The sequence below is a fragment of the Chamaea fasciata genome, unplaced genomic scaffold (assembly GCF_029207755.1).
Source record: "Chamaea fasciata isolate MVZ Bird 193981 ecotype frontalis unplaced genomic scaffold, bChaFas1.0.hap1 SCAF_7, whole genome shotgun sequence".
In the NCBI taxonomy this organism is placed as follows: domain Eukaryota; kingdom Metazoa; phylum Chordata; class Aves; order Passeriformes; family Sylviidae; genus Chamaea; species Chamaea fasciata.
The window spans coordinates 7,648,903-7,662,406 of record NW_027094092.1 but is presented as its reverse complement, the minus strand read 5'-3'; the positions used below and the strand labels follow the sequence as shown (position 1 = coordinate 7,662,406).

Sequence of the window (13,504 nt, the reverse complement as noted above, 5' to 3'; positions counted from 1 at the left end):
TGTCTTTTATTTAATATCTGAACTAAATCTTATGAGAGCGATGCAGGTCTGTAGACCTGGTTGTACTTGACAGATCACACAGAATTTTGGTTTTTTTCAAGTAATATCTTATGTTGAGTGAGACAAATTAGAATATCTGGTGACCTTGATGTTCGGAGTACTTGAAGCAGATGGGAGTTCAGTGGTACAAACTACAAGGCCATGCTGCCAGCTCCTAAAAATAAGAAAAGATGCAGTTACTGAGATCAGCATTTGGAAGTAACAGGAGAAAGATGGGCACTGGCAGTACCAGAATGAGCATGACATCCATGCAAAAAGCAAATATGATCCCAGGTTATAGGAAGCAAGTTATTCCTGGCAGAGGCAGGAATCAGCCATGTCCTTTCCAAAGCTTCCAGTGGGATTGGTGAAGGCCAAAATCCTGCCAGGTGGAACATGGCAAATTTAGGTAGAACCAACACGGTCACTGCCATAATCCCACTCCTTCAGGTGACTCCTGTGCTGCCTTTGCCCACAGAAAATTTGTTTTAGGAGCTTCCCCATCCTTCTGGTTACTATTGCCTTGCCTTTTGCAAGGTGACAGCTGGCCCTTCCATGCCTAGGCAGAGCAGCCATCATGCAAACTGTGCCTGACACAGAAAATGGGATTGAGTCTTGTCAACTTGTCAGAATTTAGGGGCTGGCACCGATGCAGTGATGGGTGCATTTGTTAAATACTGACAACAGGCACTGAAATGTTTTCTTTTTCTTTCTAGTTATCCAGTTTGGGTTTGTAACTTTGTTTGTTGCCTCCTTCCCGCTGGCACCTTTGTTTGCTTTATTGAACAACATCATTGAAATCCGTCTGGATGCCAAAAAATTTGTTACTGAGCTGAGGAGACCGGTAGCAGTGAGAGCAAAGGATATAGGTAAGTGGATATTGTTATTGTATCCCTGTTTGTTTATTCCTGGATTGATGGCAGGATATAATTATGCTGAGCTAGTTTCAATAACAGGGAGATATTTATAGGAAAAGTCAAAACATTCAGCTGTGGGTTATCTGTGAATTGTCATAATTTATTGAGGCTTTACCTTTAAAATAGGAAGACCAAAGCTATAAATTCAGATGAATATTTCATTAAGTAAATATTACCACTTTTTAAATCAAAATGATCAATGCAATAGCAAAATATCTCACACAGTTCTGACATCAACAGCCCTTCCTGGCAATGCAGTTTTCGCGCAGACGCAAGAATTTCCACATTTAATAACTCTGCACTGGCCTCAGCAATACCCTTGGGAATGAGAGGAGACTCAGAAATCTCTCTTTTTCTATTTAAAATGCAACTTTGTCCCTGCTCGGCAGGAACATCAGAAGTGAAAACTGCAGTGGATGGAGCTGGAACTGGGCTCTGTGGCAGTGTGGGGACAAGAGCCTAGTCCTGCCCTTACAGGGAGGCTCACACCTCCGGGTGTTTTTAATGAGGGAGCTGCTTCTCCCAAATGGTGGTTACTTATGACATAAAAGCTCATTAAAATAAAAACAGAAGTAGAAATAAAATAGTTGTCCTTGTTACAAAGCCAAACTGAAAGAGCAGAGAGGTTTATCTGTTATTAACTTCATTCTACGGCACTACAGACAGAGCTTTTCCTTAGGCTCATCCTTGTGCCCTAGGATCATCCTAGACTTGAAGAACACATCATGTTTTGCCATGACTTTGTTTTGTGGGTGTTTTGTGGCTCCCTGATTTGATGCTGCAGGTTCAGGTTGCTGGTGGACATGACTGGGAGGGTGATGTTTATTTTTTTTGATTGTGGTGGGGGTTTGATTATTTTTCTTTATTTGTTTCTGAGAATGTGTTAATTGCAATTCATTGCAGTTCAATCCCATTCTTCAAAACCTCAAAAAAATAGGTGCCAGAAGTTGGGCTTCTTTTGCTTACAAGCCATTAAATGTGTTCTTTTTCTATTTAAAATATAACTAGCTCAGCACAATCATACTTGCTGCTAATTCTGTTAAATGAAGATGTAATTTATCTGATTTTAAGGACTAGAAAAGCATCTACATGTTTGTCTCCTTCCTTAGGAATCTGGTATAATATCCTCAGAGGTATTGGAAAGCTTGCTGTCATCATAAACGTAAGTAAATCAGCATGAATTAAATTTGAATTCAATAGGCTGGCTTTTCCATTCTGCTCCATTAGTTTTATTTCAGCACAAAATCCCTTAAATCAAGTGAAAGCATATGATTGAGAAATTTTTGGAAACATTTGAGGATGAGTTGCTGTGTTTATTTTCAAGCTGTGATAGCAGTAGCAATACTATAAAATAGTAAGTAGTCACTGCTGCTTTTTTCCAGATTGTTTTCATAAAACACTTCTGTCCTTCAAACAAATATGACCACAGCTGCTTACTTTTACTCTTTTGAAATACTATCAGTAGGATGAGACGTGTTTTTTTTAATTTCAGTGCTGTTTTGGGAAAGATGAGAGTCAGTTCAGCTCCTCAGAGTGCAGAATCTCTCCATTGAAAATCTGCCCTCGAGCTGTATTGCTCCCACTCAGAGAGCTTGGAAAATCCTGAAAAAAGAGTTTATTTCAACATTTCACAAAAATTTAGCAGGCCTTAATATATTGATGCATGTACTTCTGCACTGTTCTATATGAAGAGACATCCATAATGATCATCCTCCTTGCACCCCAGCTGGGGAAAGATGAAAACAAAGGCCCGCTGAAATTTAACGTGTTTGCAGTGCAGCAAAGAAAGCAGGGGCTGTGTAGGGCTTATGGCCACATGGCCATGGACTCCCTTGGTGTTTTTTTACATTATCCAGACTTGAATTCCCTTCACTTTGTCCCCAGGGTTCTGTTGTGCTATGGCAAACCCATTCTTTTGGTATGCTGCCTTAGTTTGTCTTTCCCATTTCTCCTCTTTTCCTTTGGAAATAATTTCTCTGTTTTTCTCTCTTGTTGTTTGTAGTCTCTTCTCGTCAATACCCAGTGTTACTTTTCCCTCTTTGATCAATGTACTGCTCCTCTTTACCATAAAATAAGTAAAACATTTTGTACTGTGCTTGTTCCACATGTACATGAGATTTATGCCAGTAGCAATGTTTCATAATGATGATAAATGAGGAAGGCTAAAGTCATGAGGAACTCAGCCCAATTGGCTGTCGTTGCCTCTTCTCCAGGATCTTTTCAGAAAATTTTAAATAACTGGATGAAATGCAACTTTTGTGACCATAAAAATAAAACTGGGCTCAGTCTCCTCATCCTTTTATCCTGATGAAATTAAGAACCACACGCAGTTAACATCCTTTTGCAATGCAAGGAGACTTTGCAGAGTCAAATCACCGTGGGTTGTTTGCAGGATGGAAAAGCAGCTAGAAATCAATCAATTGGACCTTGTGCAAGGCACCAGGGAGAAGCTGTGATGGGGACACAGGGAAGTAAAGTTGTGGTAGCTCTCTCTTGGTGCTGGGGGGTACAGCTGCTCCATTTTGGGGGGGTTCAGGTTGTCACCCACTCAGCTGGCGTGGCACTACCCCAGGGAATACACCGCACCTCCGGAGAGTGGGCACTGAACAATCCCTTGCTGGTGCAGTGAATGCTCCACTTTCAGGGCCCTCAGGCTCCCCTAAGTTGTGTGAGTTGTTTGGGCGAGTCATGGTTGAGGGTGTGATGAAGTTAAGCTCTGCCTGGGTACTGCGCTCACTCTTTACTCTTGTGGCTCAGGCATTTGTGATCTCATTCACATCCGACTTCATTCCACGCCTCGTGTACCTGTACATGTACAGTGAGAATGGCACCATGCATGGCTTCGTCAACCATACACTATCCTCTTTTAATGTCAGCGATTTCCAAGCAGGAACGGCTCCCAACGACCCCCTGGATCTTGGCTACGAGGTTCAGATATGCAGGTACTCTCTTGAAGGATCACTAATGGGAAATGTTTTCACAGCTGGCAAATTCTTACATCCCTGGGGCAGGTTCCTTGTATTTTCAATGCCTTTTTTAGAACCTTGCTAGCCTTTTATATCAGACAGATCCATTGATTGAACATCTGACTTACATATTAAGTAATCACAGACCTGAATATGATTTACTGCTTATTTTGGGAAATGGAGATTAGCGTTAGTTAAATTCAGTGCTTGTCTCCGTGCAAAGATTTTTATTTTTATGGAGTCCCTTTTCCAGGAAAGGAAACAAATAATAATAAACAGCACAATAATGCTTTAAGGGAAGAAAATAATGTCACTCTGATGTCATGTCATGATATAATGACCATGACCTTTCTTTTTGTCCAGTTTCCAATTCCTGATGAGAGCAGTAGCAGCCTTATCAGTACTGGAATTTAGGAGTTATTTAAAATGTCATCACACAGAAGAAATTTGCATGCCTTTGACAATTTCTATGTATTCTTTTCATATTTAAAGGAAAATTATTACCTATTTCAGCTTATGAATTCTTAGAACTGGGAGCCAAATTCAAACCTGACAGTGGAACCTTTCACCAAAGCTGAAAGGGAGACAATGGAAGGAGGAAAAGGGAGAAGAGAGCAAGGAAGGAAGAGACATTCCAGGGGAGAAAAACACAAATATGACTTTGATACACACATACTAAAAAAAAAAAAATCACATGAACTGACCAAGTAAAAAACCTTGCCTTTGAATCATTATTTTTTACATTATATTCTTTATGCATTTGAATAGTGCAAGTTAATGTGGTGAAATGACCTCTAAACAGAAAATTAGCTCAGACATGAAAGCAAAACCAATCCAAACTGCATTTGTAGTAGCTTTGCTTGCTTTTACTTCCTCCTGGTTTCTTCCTACCACTCTCTGGGCAGAGGTTAAGCAAGGTTGGCAAATATATTTCAACACAGAATGGAGGTGTTGGCATCATGGTCCAAAAGCAAAATTCCAGATTTATTTGCTTTCCACTCCCAGTCTCTGTCTTTTTCCAATCTCATCCATATCCCAAGGATTTTAAAATCATTTGAAAATGCAGAGCACTAATTCTTTCAAAACATTGACAGGATGCTGTGGTTGAAATTAACGTATTTTTCTTGGTCCTGTTTATCAACACATAGATTTTCCATAAGCCATAGCTAAGGAAAAATTCTCTCCTCTCCACACGGCAAAATTTAGCTTCAACCTTCTGCTAATCATGTGTTAAACATGTTTTATGAATCTGAGATCAGTATTTTTGTCTTTAAATTTAGTTTGAAAAATATGGTTTGCCTTTTTACCTATCTTAAAATACATCACCTGAGCTGTGTAGTTTATTCTGTCTCATGCAAAATTGATATTATTTGTAGTAATCAGAGGGTATTAGGATGTATTAACCTTTAATTTTGAGGCTAATTTGAAGGCTGTGGGAGAGTTTCAGCTGTGTCTTGTTTCTGAGAGGTTAATACAGTGAACTTTGTTTTAGACAGTTCCATTAATTGTTTGACTGTTTGTTAATAACTCCTTCCAGTGCTAACATTTCTGAATTGCACCCCTGATTTACTGAGTCTTGTTTTGCAGGTACAAAGATTATAGAGAACCCCCCTGGTCTGAAAACAAATACGACATTTCAAAGGATTTCTGGGCTGTCCTAGCAGCAAGATTGGCATTTGTGATAGTTTTCCAGGTAGGTGACACTGCAGGCACTTGGAAATAAGACATTGGGCCAAAGAAATATCTTCTTTCTCAGTTGTTTCATGGAAAAGCCAAAGAAATTTAACCATCTTCATCACCCCCTTTGTCCCACCCACCCAGGCATTGGTATACTCTCTGTGGAAAAGTTCATCCCCAGGGATTCCCTGAACTGGTTTGATGCAGAAGAACTTAATGACCTTAGAGATCAGCAAAGCACAAGGCTGATACTAATTAGGTCCCACAAATTTCTCCCATTGGGCATCAACAATTTCACTGAAGCAGCACAAACTTAATCCAAGATCATTTTTAGAGCTAACCAAGAAATGAGATTTTCAAAGTTTTCTGAGTTAAAGTTTAATTTGCATCTGAATAAGAAGCCAAAATCTTGTAATTTGACCTTAAAAGACATTATTTAATCACATCAGTGATGCTACTTATTGTGACACAAATGTTTTAAGTCTGCCTTATCTGAATAACTTATTTTGAAACTTTTATTGGGTTTTTTGATTAAAAACTATCTTTTTGGGAAAGACCTCCCTTTTCCTTCAATCAAGGTTTTTCAATCAGAAAAATTTATTTGGAATGTATTTTACCAATTTTTACCATTTTACCTCTCGTATTTGTTTCTGCCTTCCTGATGTAAATCCCATGAGCCATTCACCAATTGCAAATTCCTTTGTATTTTTAAGTGGCTGCAGTGTCAGGATTGGTACATAAATCATAGAGGTCTGTGCCTGATGAATTTCTCTACTTCTAACACACACAAAGCAGTTAAGGGGAATTTGGTCCAGTAGTCTAACTCAAATATTGTCCTCTCTTCATTTTTCCTTCCTAAGTGCACCAAAATCAGCCCCTTTCCTTTCCCTACAGCCACCCTTTCATTTGACCCCGCTGACACTTTCTCACAACTTCATTTTCAGAATTTGGTCATGTTCATGAGTGAATTTGTTGACTGGATTATCCCAGACATTCCCAAGGACATTAGTCAGCAGATTCACAAGGAGAAAGTTCTCATGGTGGAGGTCTTCATGAGGGAAGAGCAAGGGAAGCTGCAGATGCTGGAAACCTGGAAAGACAAGGACAAGAAAAAAGGGGAAAACTGTAACAACCACAGCCCCAGGCTCTCCAGGAGCCGCAGTGGGAGCTTGTCCTCCTGCCATTCCTATCCTCTGGACGTTTAGGAGAGGAGGGAGCTGAGTCTGTCGGGGCATTCCAGAGACAAAAGCCATGGCGCCAAGGGCAGGACTCCAGGAACGGACACCCCAGTGCATGTTGAAGGATGTGCTGCCAATTCACTCCCATCTTTGTGAGAAATGCCCTTCTTGCAAACATGGAGGACCACGTTCTATTTCTGACAATGTTGGAAGTTTGTTTGTTTGTTTGTTTGTTTTTCCTTTTTTCTTTTGCACAAGCAGTAATGCAGGGAGTTTTTATATTTCATCCTTAGGTAACACTATCGACGTTGGTGTGCATTAAGAAATGCAGGTACTTACGGCAATCTTGCTCGAGATATTTTCTGAGAATCTGATTTTAGCCTATCAATTAGCTAATGAAATAAAGGTAAATTTGAAGTAATAATAATAATAATAATAATAATAATAATAATAATAATAATAATGAAAACTTGAACTATTTTTGGAAACCCAGGTTTGAAGGTCCATGGGGTAACTCGCTAAATGATATGCAAAGTCAGTCTTCCCTAGTATTCCATAAAGCCTACCAGACTGACTTGCTTCCCAAGGCTGGGTTTAGCTCTGTGAATCTGAGCTTTGCAGTGACAGAGGTGTGGGGGGTACTTCTGGCAGCCTGCTGTGTCCCCCAGACCCTCCCCGGGGCATCGCTGCCTCCAGAAACATCAGCGCAGGGAATTCAGGAAGTGCTTTCTTGGCAGCAGCAGCAGCAGCACAATTCCAGAGATCCTCCCAGCAGGTCCATGGTCACGGACCATTTTGTTAAATGCCCTGAGTTAATGAGCACAGAGAGCTCCAGTGATTCTCACTGCCCTGCCAAGCACTCAGACGCTGCTGTTGCTGAGGAAATTCCCTTTTCGCCGTTGTTTCAGCACACCCCTGTCCCAGCCTGCCTTTTCCCTGTAGCCCCCTGGAGCAGGAGAAGGGAGTTCTTGCACCCGTGTTTCCGGGCCAGTTTTCCCCCCAGATTTTCTGCTGGCACTTCCCAGAGGCTGTGCCAGAGGAGTAAATCCCAAATGCATCCCACTTACTGTCTTCATTGGAAGTTTTGCCTGCACTGGGGTTACAGGACCAGACCTTCATTTAGTTACAGGACTTTTCTTTTGTCTTAAAATCCTCTATCTTTTGTACAAGGAGCTTTTCCCTAAAGTATAAGTGGGAAATCCTTACTTACCACGACTAGTTAAATCCCATCAGTACAGCTCCTTTTAAGCATAATACGTTTTAGTTTTGCTTTGTCGACTGATAAACTGCACTTCCAAATAATATTGGTGCAATTAACCTAATTTCTTTAATTGCTTTGTCTTGTCCATGGCACTTGCATTATAAAATTGAAAAAGAAAATAAAAAGGAAAGATTTCTTTAAAGCCTAACTACTGTATGGTTTGTTACAAAACCAAACTGTTTTCAAGAGAAGTTAGTAATTCCTTTTTTTCTTTCTTTTTGTCTTTGCCAAACTAATTTAAAGATTAATGCTAGAACACTAAAAAGAATGCCATATATAGCTTTTGATATATTTATTTGTTTTAAAGTATGTGATAAACTTGATATTTTTCTGTAGTCTGTCCAAAGAAGGTACCAGAAGAGAAATTATGTGGAAGAAAGAAAATGGTATTAACCAAATATTCTTGAAGCTTATTTAAAATATTGATCCAACCAAAGATTTTTATTAATAAAGGGCTTATATTTTGTTAACTCTTGTTTCTGTTGTATTTTGACTTGCAGGAATGTCACTATTTTTAAAATTTGTAACTTACAATAGCGTGTTGCCATAGGGCCAAATCCTGCCTGATTTATTCCCACATAGATGTAATGCCTGGTTAGTAAATGTTTACCAGATCAGGCCCACTGACTGCAATAGGACTGGGAGTGGGGAGGAATCAAGCAGAATTCTGTCCACACATTTTGTTGAAAACCTGTTCTTCCTCTCATTCCTTGGTAGCCCAAAAGATCCAGGAGAAAGCCAAACTACCTATTCTGAAGAGAAATCTTAGGGATCGTCCTCGAAGGGGATTTAATCTATAAATACTGACCTGAAAGTATTCCAAACTTAATACTGACATTCCTGTAAATGGTGGAACTATATCCTGAACACATACTTAACCGAATTTTTCATTATTTGCTGAAATCATGGAATAGTAACAGTTGCTTATACTTTCTTTTGTACAGTAAATTGTTTGAAATGGAATTTTGTATATAAAAATCTGTATTACTATTTAGATATCTATAAAATTCTTTCATGACATCATTTTTTAAGAAAAGCAAATATATAGTAAATCTGTTTTATTTGGGGTTTTTTTTCTTTTTCTTTGAACACTTATTTGAAATAAACTCAAATATCCAAGAGTTTCTCCTGTGGGACAGGTTCTGTTCCCAACCTTCCTTGTGCTCTGAGTGTAGAGGCATCTCCCTAAAAACCTCCCAGGCAGATCTGGTGTTTGAGTCGCTTTAGAGACCCACTTGGAGATGAGTGAATCCCACCTGAAATCCATCTCCAAGAACACAAAGGGAGGTTTTTTTGGCTGCAGGATGGTTCCATTCTGGCTGTTGCATTTTCACTGCCCTGAGGGACCTGGCCAAGCAAAGCTGGCCTCAGAACCTCACTTGCTGATTGCCATTTTTTTTTCCACCCTCTCCCATTTGACTGTTGGATGAGAAGGCAAAGTACGAGGCTTCATGCCAACCCTCCTCTCCTTGACGGAAAATATTAATGCTCCAGGAAATTTAGTTAGGAGGTGGGAATTGTGTCCTGAGAGAATGGATATGGAGACCAGAAGCAGGTAAAGCACAGTCTAGCTTTCTATAGTAACTGTGTGGGGTTGTCAGTTATTAAGACCAAAGACCAAATAGTACATACGAGCTCATTATAAGATAATGCCATCCAGAAAAACCCTTGCTCTGAGGTTGTGGTACTTTTCCTAAAAGTTTTTTCATATCTGGGATGCAAAAAAAAAATCAGATTTGCTTTGACCAATAGCAAATTTGAGGCAGGATTGTGCTAGAAAGGATTTACAGGAATAGAGGGGGAGAAAAAAAGAAACTTAAAACAGGGAAGCAGGGATCTGGAAGTGATCAAAGAATACCCGGACATGCCTTGATGTGACTCACAGTGACCAGGTTTGATGAAAGTTAGCAAAATAAATAATTTACTTGTGCTAATACAAAGCTGAATTCTGTGTTGGTATGACACCATGGCCATGACATGCATTCAGCCTGTTCTTTGCATGCTTTTGCCCCCAAACCATAAGCACAAAACCATTTCCCAGCCTGGATTTGATCAAAGGAAAAAAAAAGTCCCAAACCCAAGGACTTAATGTATCGAAGAGGAAAGTCATGACACCCATTTGCTTGGTCCAAGAGAAAATGCAGACCACAGGGAAGATTCCTGCTGGAAATGGCTGCAAGGGCCGTCACTGACCTATTGTTGAATCCCTGTTTGCTGTTTGCCATGCAAGGTTGGGAGCAGAGACACAATGTCAGTCGGTGCATCCGAGGAGGAAGTTGTTCCCACCCCAAGTGCTGCCAGTGCGAGTCTGATTCTCCTGGATTTCCATGTCATTGTGTTTCCAAGATACTGTCCTACAAATATTTTGCAGTCTTAAATAGCTTAAGCGTGAATAAGTCTCACAACAAGGCACAGACACATTTCTATTTTTAACCCCCCCACACACTCTCTGGTCCTGAGCTGTTAATGATCTTTTTGGCAGTTGTGATTTCCAATAAGCAATAATAATTCACTTTTCATCTTGATGCCTTGGAGTCTGACCTCTCCCCGGGTTCCATACGTCACTTGAGTGCATTTATGTTTTCCCATGAAGTTTTCCGAGTAAACGTTCTCTTCCTCTTGCCACTGAAAAAACCCATCTTAAAATTTATATGAATTCCATTCAAACTCTGGTGCAAATTCTTTGCACATTTGAGCACTATTTATTCCATAACCAAACACAACGTGCCATTTTTAGTATAGCAGAGAAAAACCAAAGTTCTTTTTTTAACCTTCTTTTTTTAGCCCAACAGGACTTTCTGATGAAAAAAACTAACTATGAATGTGGCTTGTTTTGAATTTTAACTCTATCCTTAATTTTTGAGGACGTCAGCCACCTGAAGCCAAAGAAAATATTTCCATTGATTCCCTTCAGCGTGCTTGCATGAGGTTAAGCAGTACTTATTGAGTGAGTGGTTTCACTTTGCATAAAATAAAAAATTCCTGAGTTATTGTAGGTTACTTTTCTAACCTTCAGTGTCAGCTAAAGCACAAATAAATTGATGCAGATGCGCTATGAGAGGAGTAAAGAGTTGGGTGCACTATTGTGATGGTTTCCATGAGGCAAAGGCCTTGGAAAATCCAAGAAAATGGAAGATTTTGGGGTCGTGGCTTTCATCTGGCTTAGTACCATCTCTGGAAAAAAATTCATGCCAAAACAGGAAACGTATCTGTTCAGATGACCATGAGAAATAAGAATCAAAACACAAAATATTTAGCAGAGCATTTGTTCTGAACAAGCTCAAGTGTAATAAAGTCCATTTTTCAGATCGGGGGCATGTGGTTAAGCAATCTCATTAGAGAAGAAAAGGTTATTCCCTATTTTTACTGCTAAATGAAAAAAAAAAAGTGGTTATCTTCTTCTGAAATATGAGACGGAGCAAAGGAAAAGGTGCAAAGTAGGGAAGAGAGGAAGAAAATGATTTTGCCTGCTGTTTCCAGGCCCAAGTTAGCTGACAGATCAGCCACAGAAGTGTTTTTTTCTGGAAAGAGGATGGATTCCTAAGGCAAGGCCACCTTGTAGGTGGGTTATGGTGCAGTCTTTGCCAGTGTTCCCACAGCTGCATGCCATCCCAACCATGCCAAGCCAGGAAATACTGTGGGTCCTGTGTGGAGAAGGAAGCTGCAAGTCTTTGGTCCTGTGGGAGGAACGGAGCTCGTGAGCCTGGAATTCCCCTCTGTCCTGGCAGCAGCGTGTAATTACAGGAGCAGCTCACATTTCTCACCGTATTAATCCCTGAAATACATCTCTAGGTAAAGAAGGAAGGTAATTGCAAGTAATTAGCCAGCAAGTGGGGAAGCAATAAATCCCAGCAGGCCAGACTGCTCTGGGTTTACTGCAAGAGATGGTGTGTGTGCACTGTGTGTCTGCAGGCTGGTGGGCTCTGACTCCTGGAACTGTTTGGGCATTTCACTCTCCTCAGGCACTGCTGGAAGCGGAAAAGGGGAGTTGTGAGCAGGGAAGGAACAGTGAAGCTCCTGTGAGCAAATCAATGTGAGCTTCAGCTCCATCTTCATCCTGTCTTCAAAGAGCAAAAGAAGTAAAACTGAGAGGCAGTTCCAAACTTCTACTGAACCTCTCCCCTTCTGCCTCTCTGATTTTGACTTCTGAAACCAAGTTCCTCCACCTCTTACCTTTTAGAGGTGGTGAACTAAGCTGGCTATCACCTCTGAGGCTTCTTAGAGACAAGAAGTGGCAATTAATTAATCACTGCCAGGTTTAGGTGCTTGGCAAAGATGTGGTGGTCCAGGCTCCCTTTCAAAAGCTTCACTCCAAAACTGGTGAAGAACAGCAAGTATGGTTAAATGTGTATTTGAGTGATCAGAGAGGGTGAGCTTCGGCCTGATCTTATGCTACAAGTCATTTAATTTTGGTTGTATCTGCACAAGGAAAAAAAAGAAAACTCACTCTCTGACTTCTCTGGCACCAAGTTGTGGCATGTGTAATTTCTTCACTTCTTCTGAAGAATATAGACAGTAAGGAAAATACAGAAATGCTATATATTGGATGGGATTAATCCAACCTTCTCTCAGGAAGTCACGCTCCCTTCCTAGACTTTTCTCTGGGAACAAATGCAACAAGTTTCCCACATGTTTGTGTATGAAAATGGACTCCTAATTGTGATTTAGGCCTAGCTGGTATCTGGTTCTGACCACAGCACTGTGGACTAGCTCAAATTACAGCGTTTCTTCAGAGAGCAGAAAATAATACTTCCTCCCCAAAGAATCAAGGGAGAGGGATGATGAAACCAGATTTGCTTTCTTATTTATTATATCTAAATCCCTGTGAGTAACTCACCCAGTCATATCCTGTATCACACAAAACTATTCATGTTTTACAAGGAAACAACTGGATAATAACTGCACTGTGTTTGAGCAGACGGGGCACTCCCTCTCTAATCGGAATTAAGTGAAAAACTTGCACCTTCCAACCTCCAGGACAGTGACTCAGATGGAAAATACTGCATTGGCACATCCTGAAAAGAATGAAAATCGCAGATATCTAAGGCAATACTTGTTTCTAGGAAGTAACCCCCACCTCTAGGCTTGTCATTATCTCCAGTCACAGCAGTCACAATACCTGAGTTTAACTCAAAAATCAAGTAAGCGTGACCAGAATCACTAATTTTTTTTTATTTATAAAACCAAAATTTCAGTACCTCTGAGAGACATTTAGATATTTCTAGTCTCTGAAGAGGCCACTCTGCAGGCTGGATGCAGAGACACGGTTGGGAAAAAGTTTACATTTTTCACCAGGTCCAAAGCAGAGTCTGTTGGTGCAGGAGAGATAGGAGCTGAATATTCCCAGACACACACAAAAAAAGAGAAATCCCTGCTGCCATTATTTCAACTGCAATGCTCTGCAGCAGGCAATGGGGTGCTGCTCCTCAGTAAGGAAAGGGGAAGGAAACCTTTCCTTGGGTGGGA

The 13,504-nt window shown here is 40.4% G+C and overlaps 1 protein-coding gene across 2 annotated transcripts in view; it reads left to right on the top strand.

Annotated features, from left to right (window-relative positions):
• Positions 1 to 8,508, top strand: part of ANO1 (anoctamin 1) — a 72,803-nt gene extending 64,295 nt beyond the window's left edge. For both annotated transcript variants that reach the window (XM_066187449.1, XM_066187448.1), the window contains 5 exons: positions 756 to 908; positions 2,066 to 2,118; positions 3,714 to 3,898; positions 5,510 to 5,615; positions 6,544 to 8,508. In XM_066187449.1, the coding sequence (XP_066043546.1) occupies positions 756 to 908; positions 2,066 to 2,118; positions 3,714 to 3,898; positions 5,510 to 5,615; positions 6,544 to 6,804 (758 nt within the window). In that variant the 3' untranslated portion in view covers positions 6,805 to 8,508. The remainder of the gene's footprint in view (positions 1 to 755; positions 909 to 2,065; positions 2,119 to 3,713; positions 3,899 to 5,509; positions 5,616 to 6,543) is intronic.
• Positions 8,509 to 13,504: the final 4,996 nt, after the last annotated feature.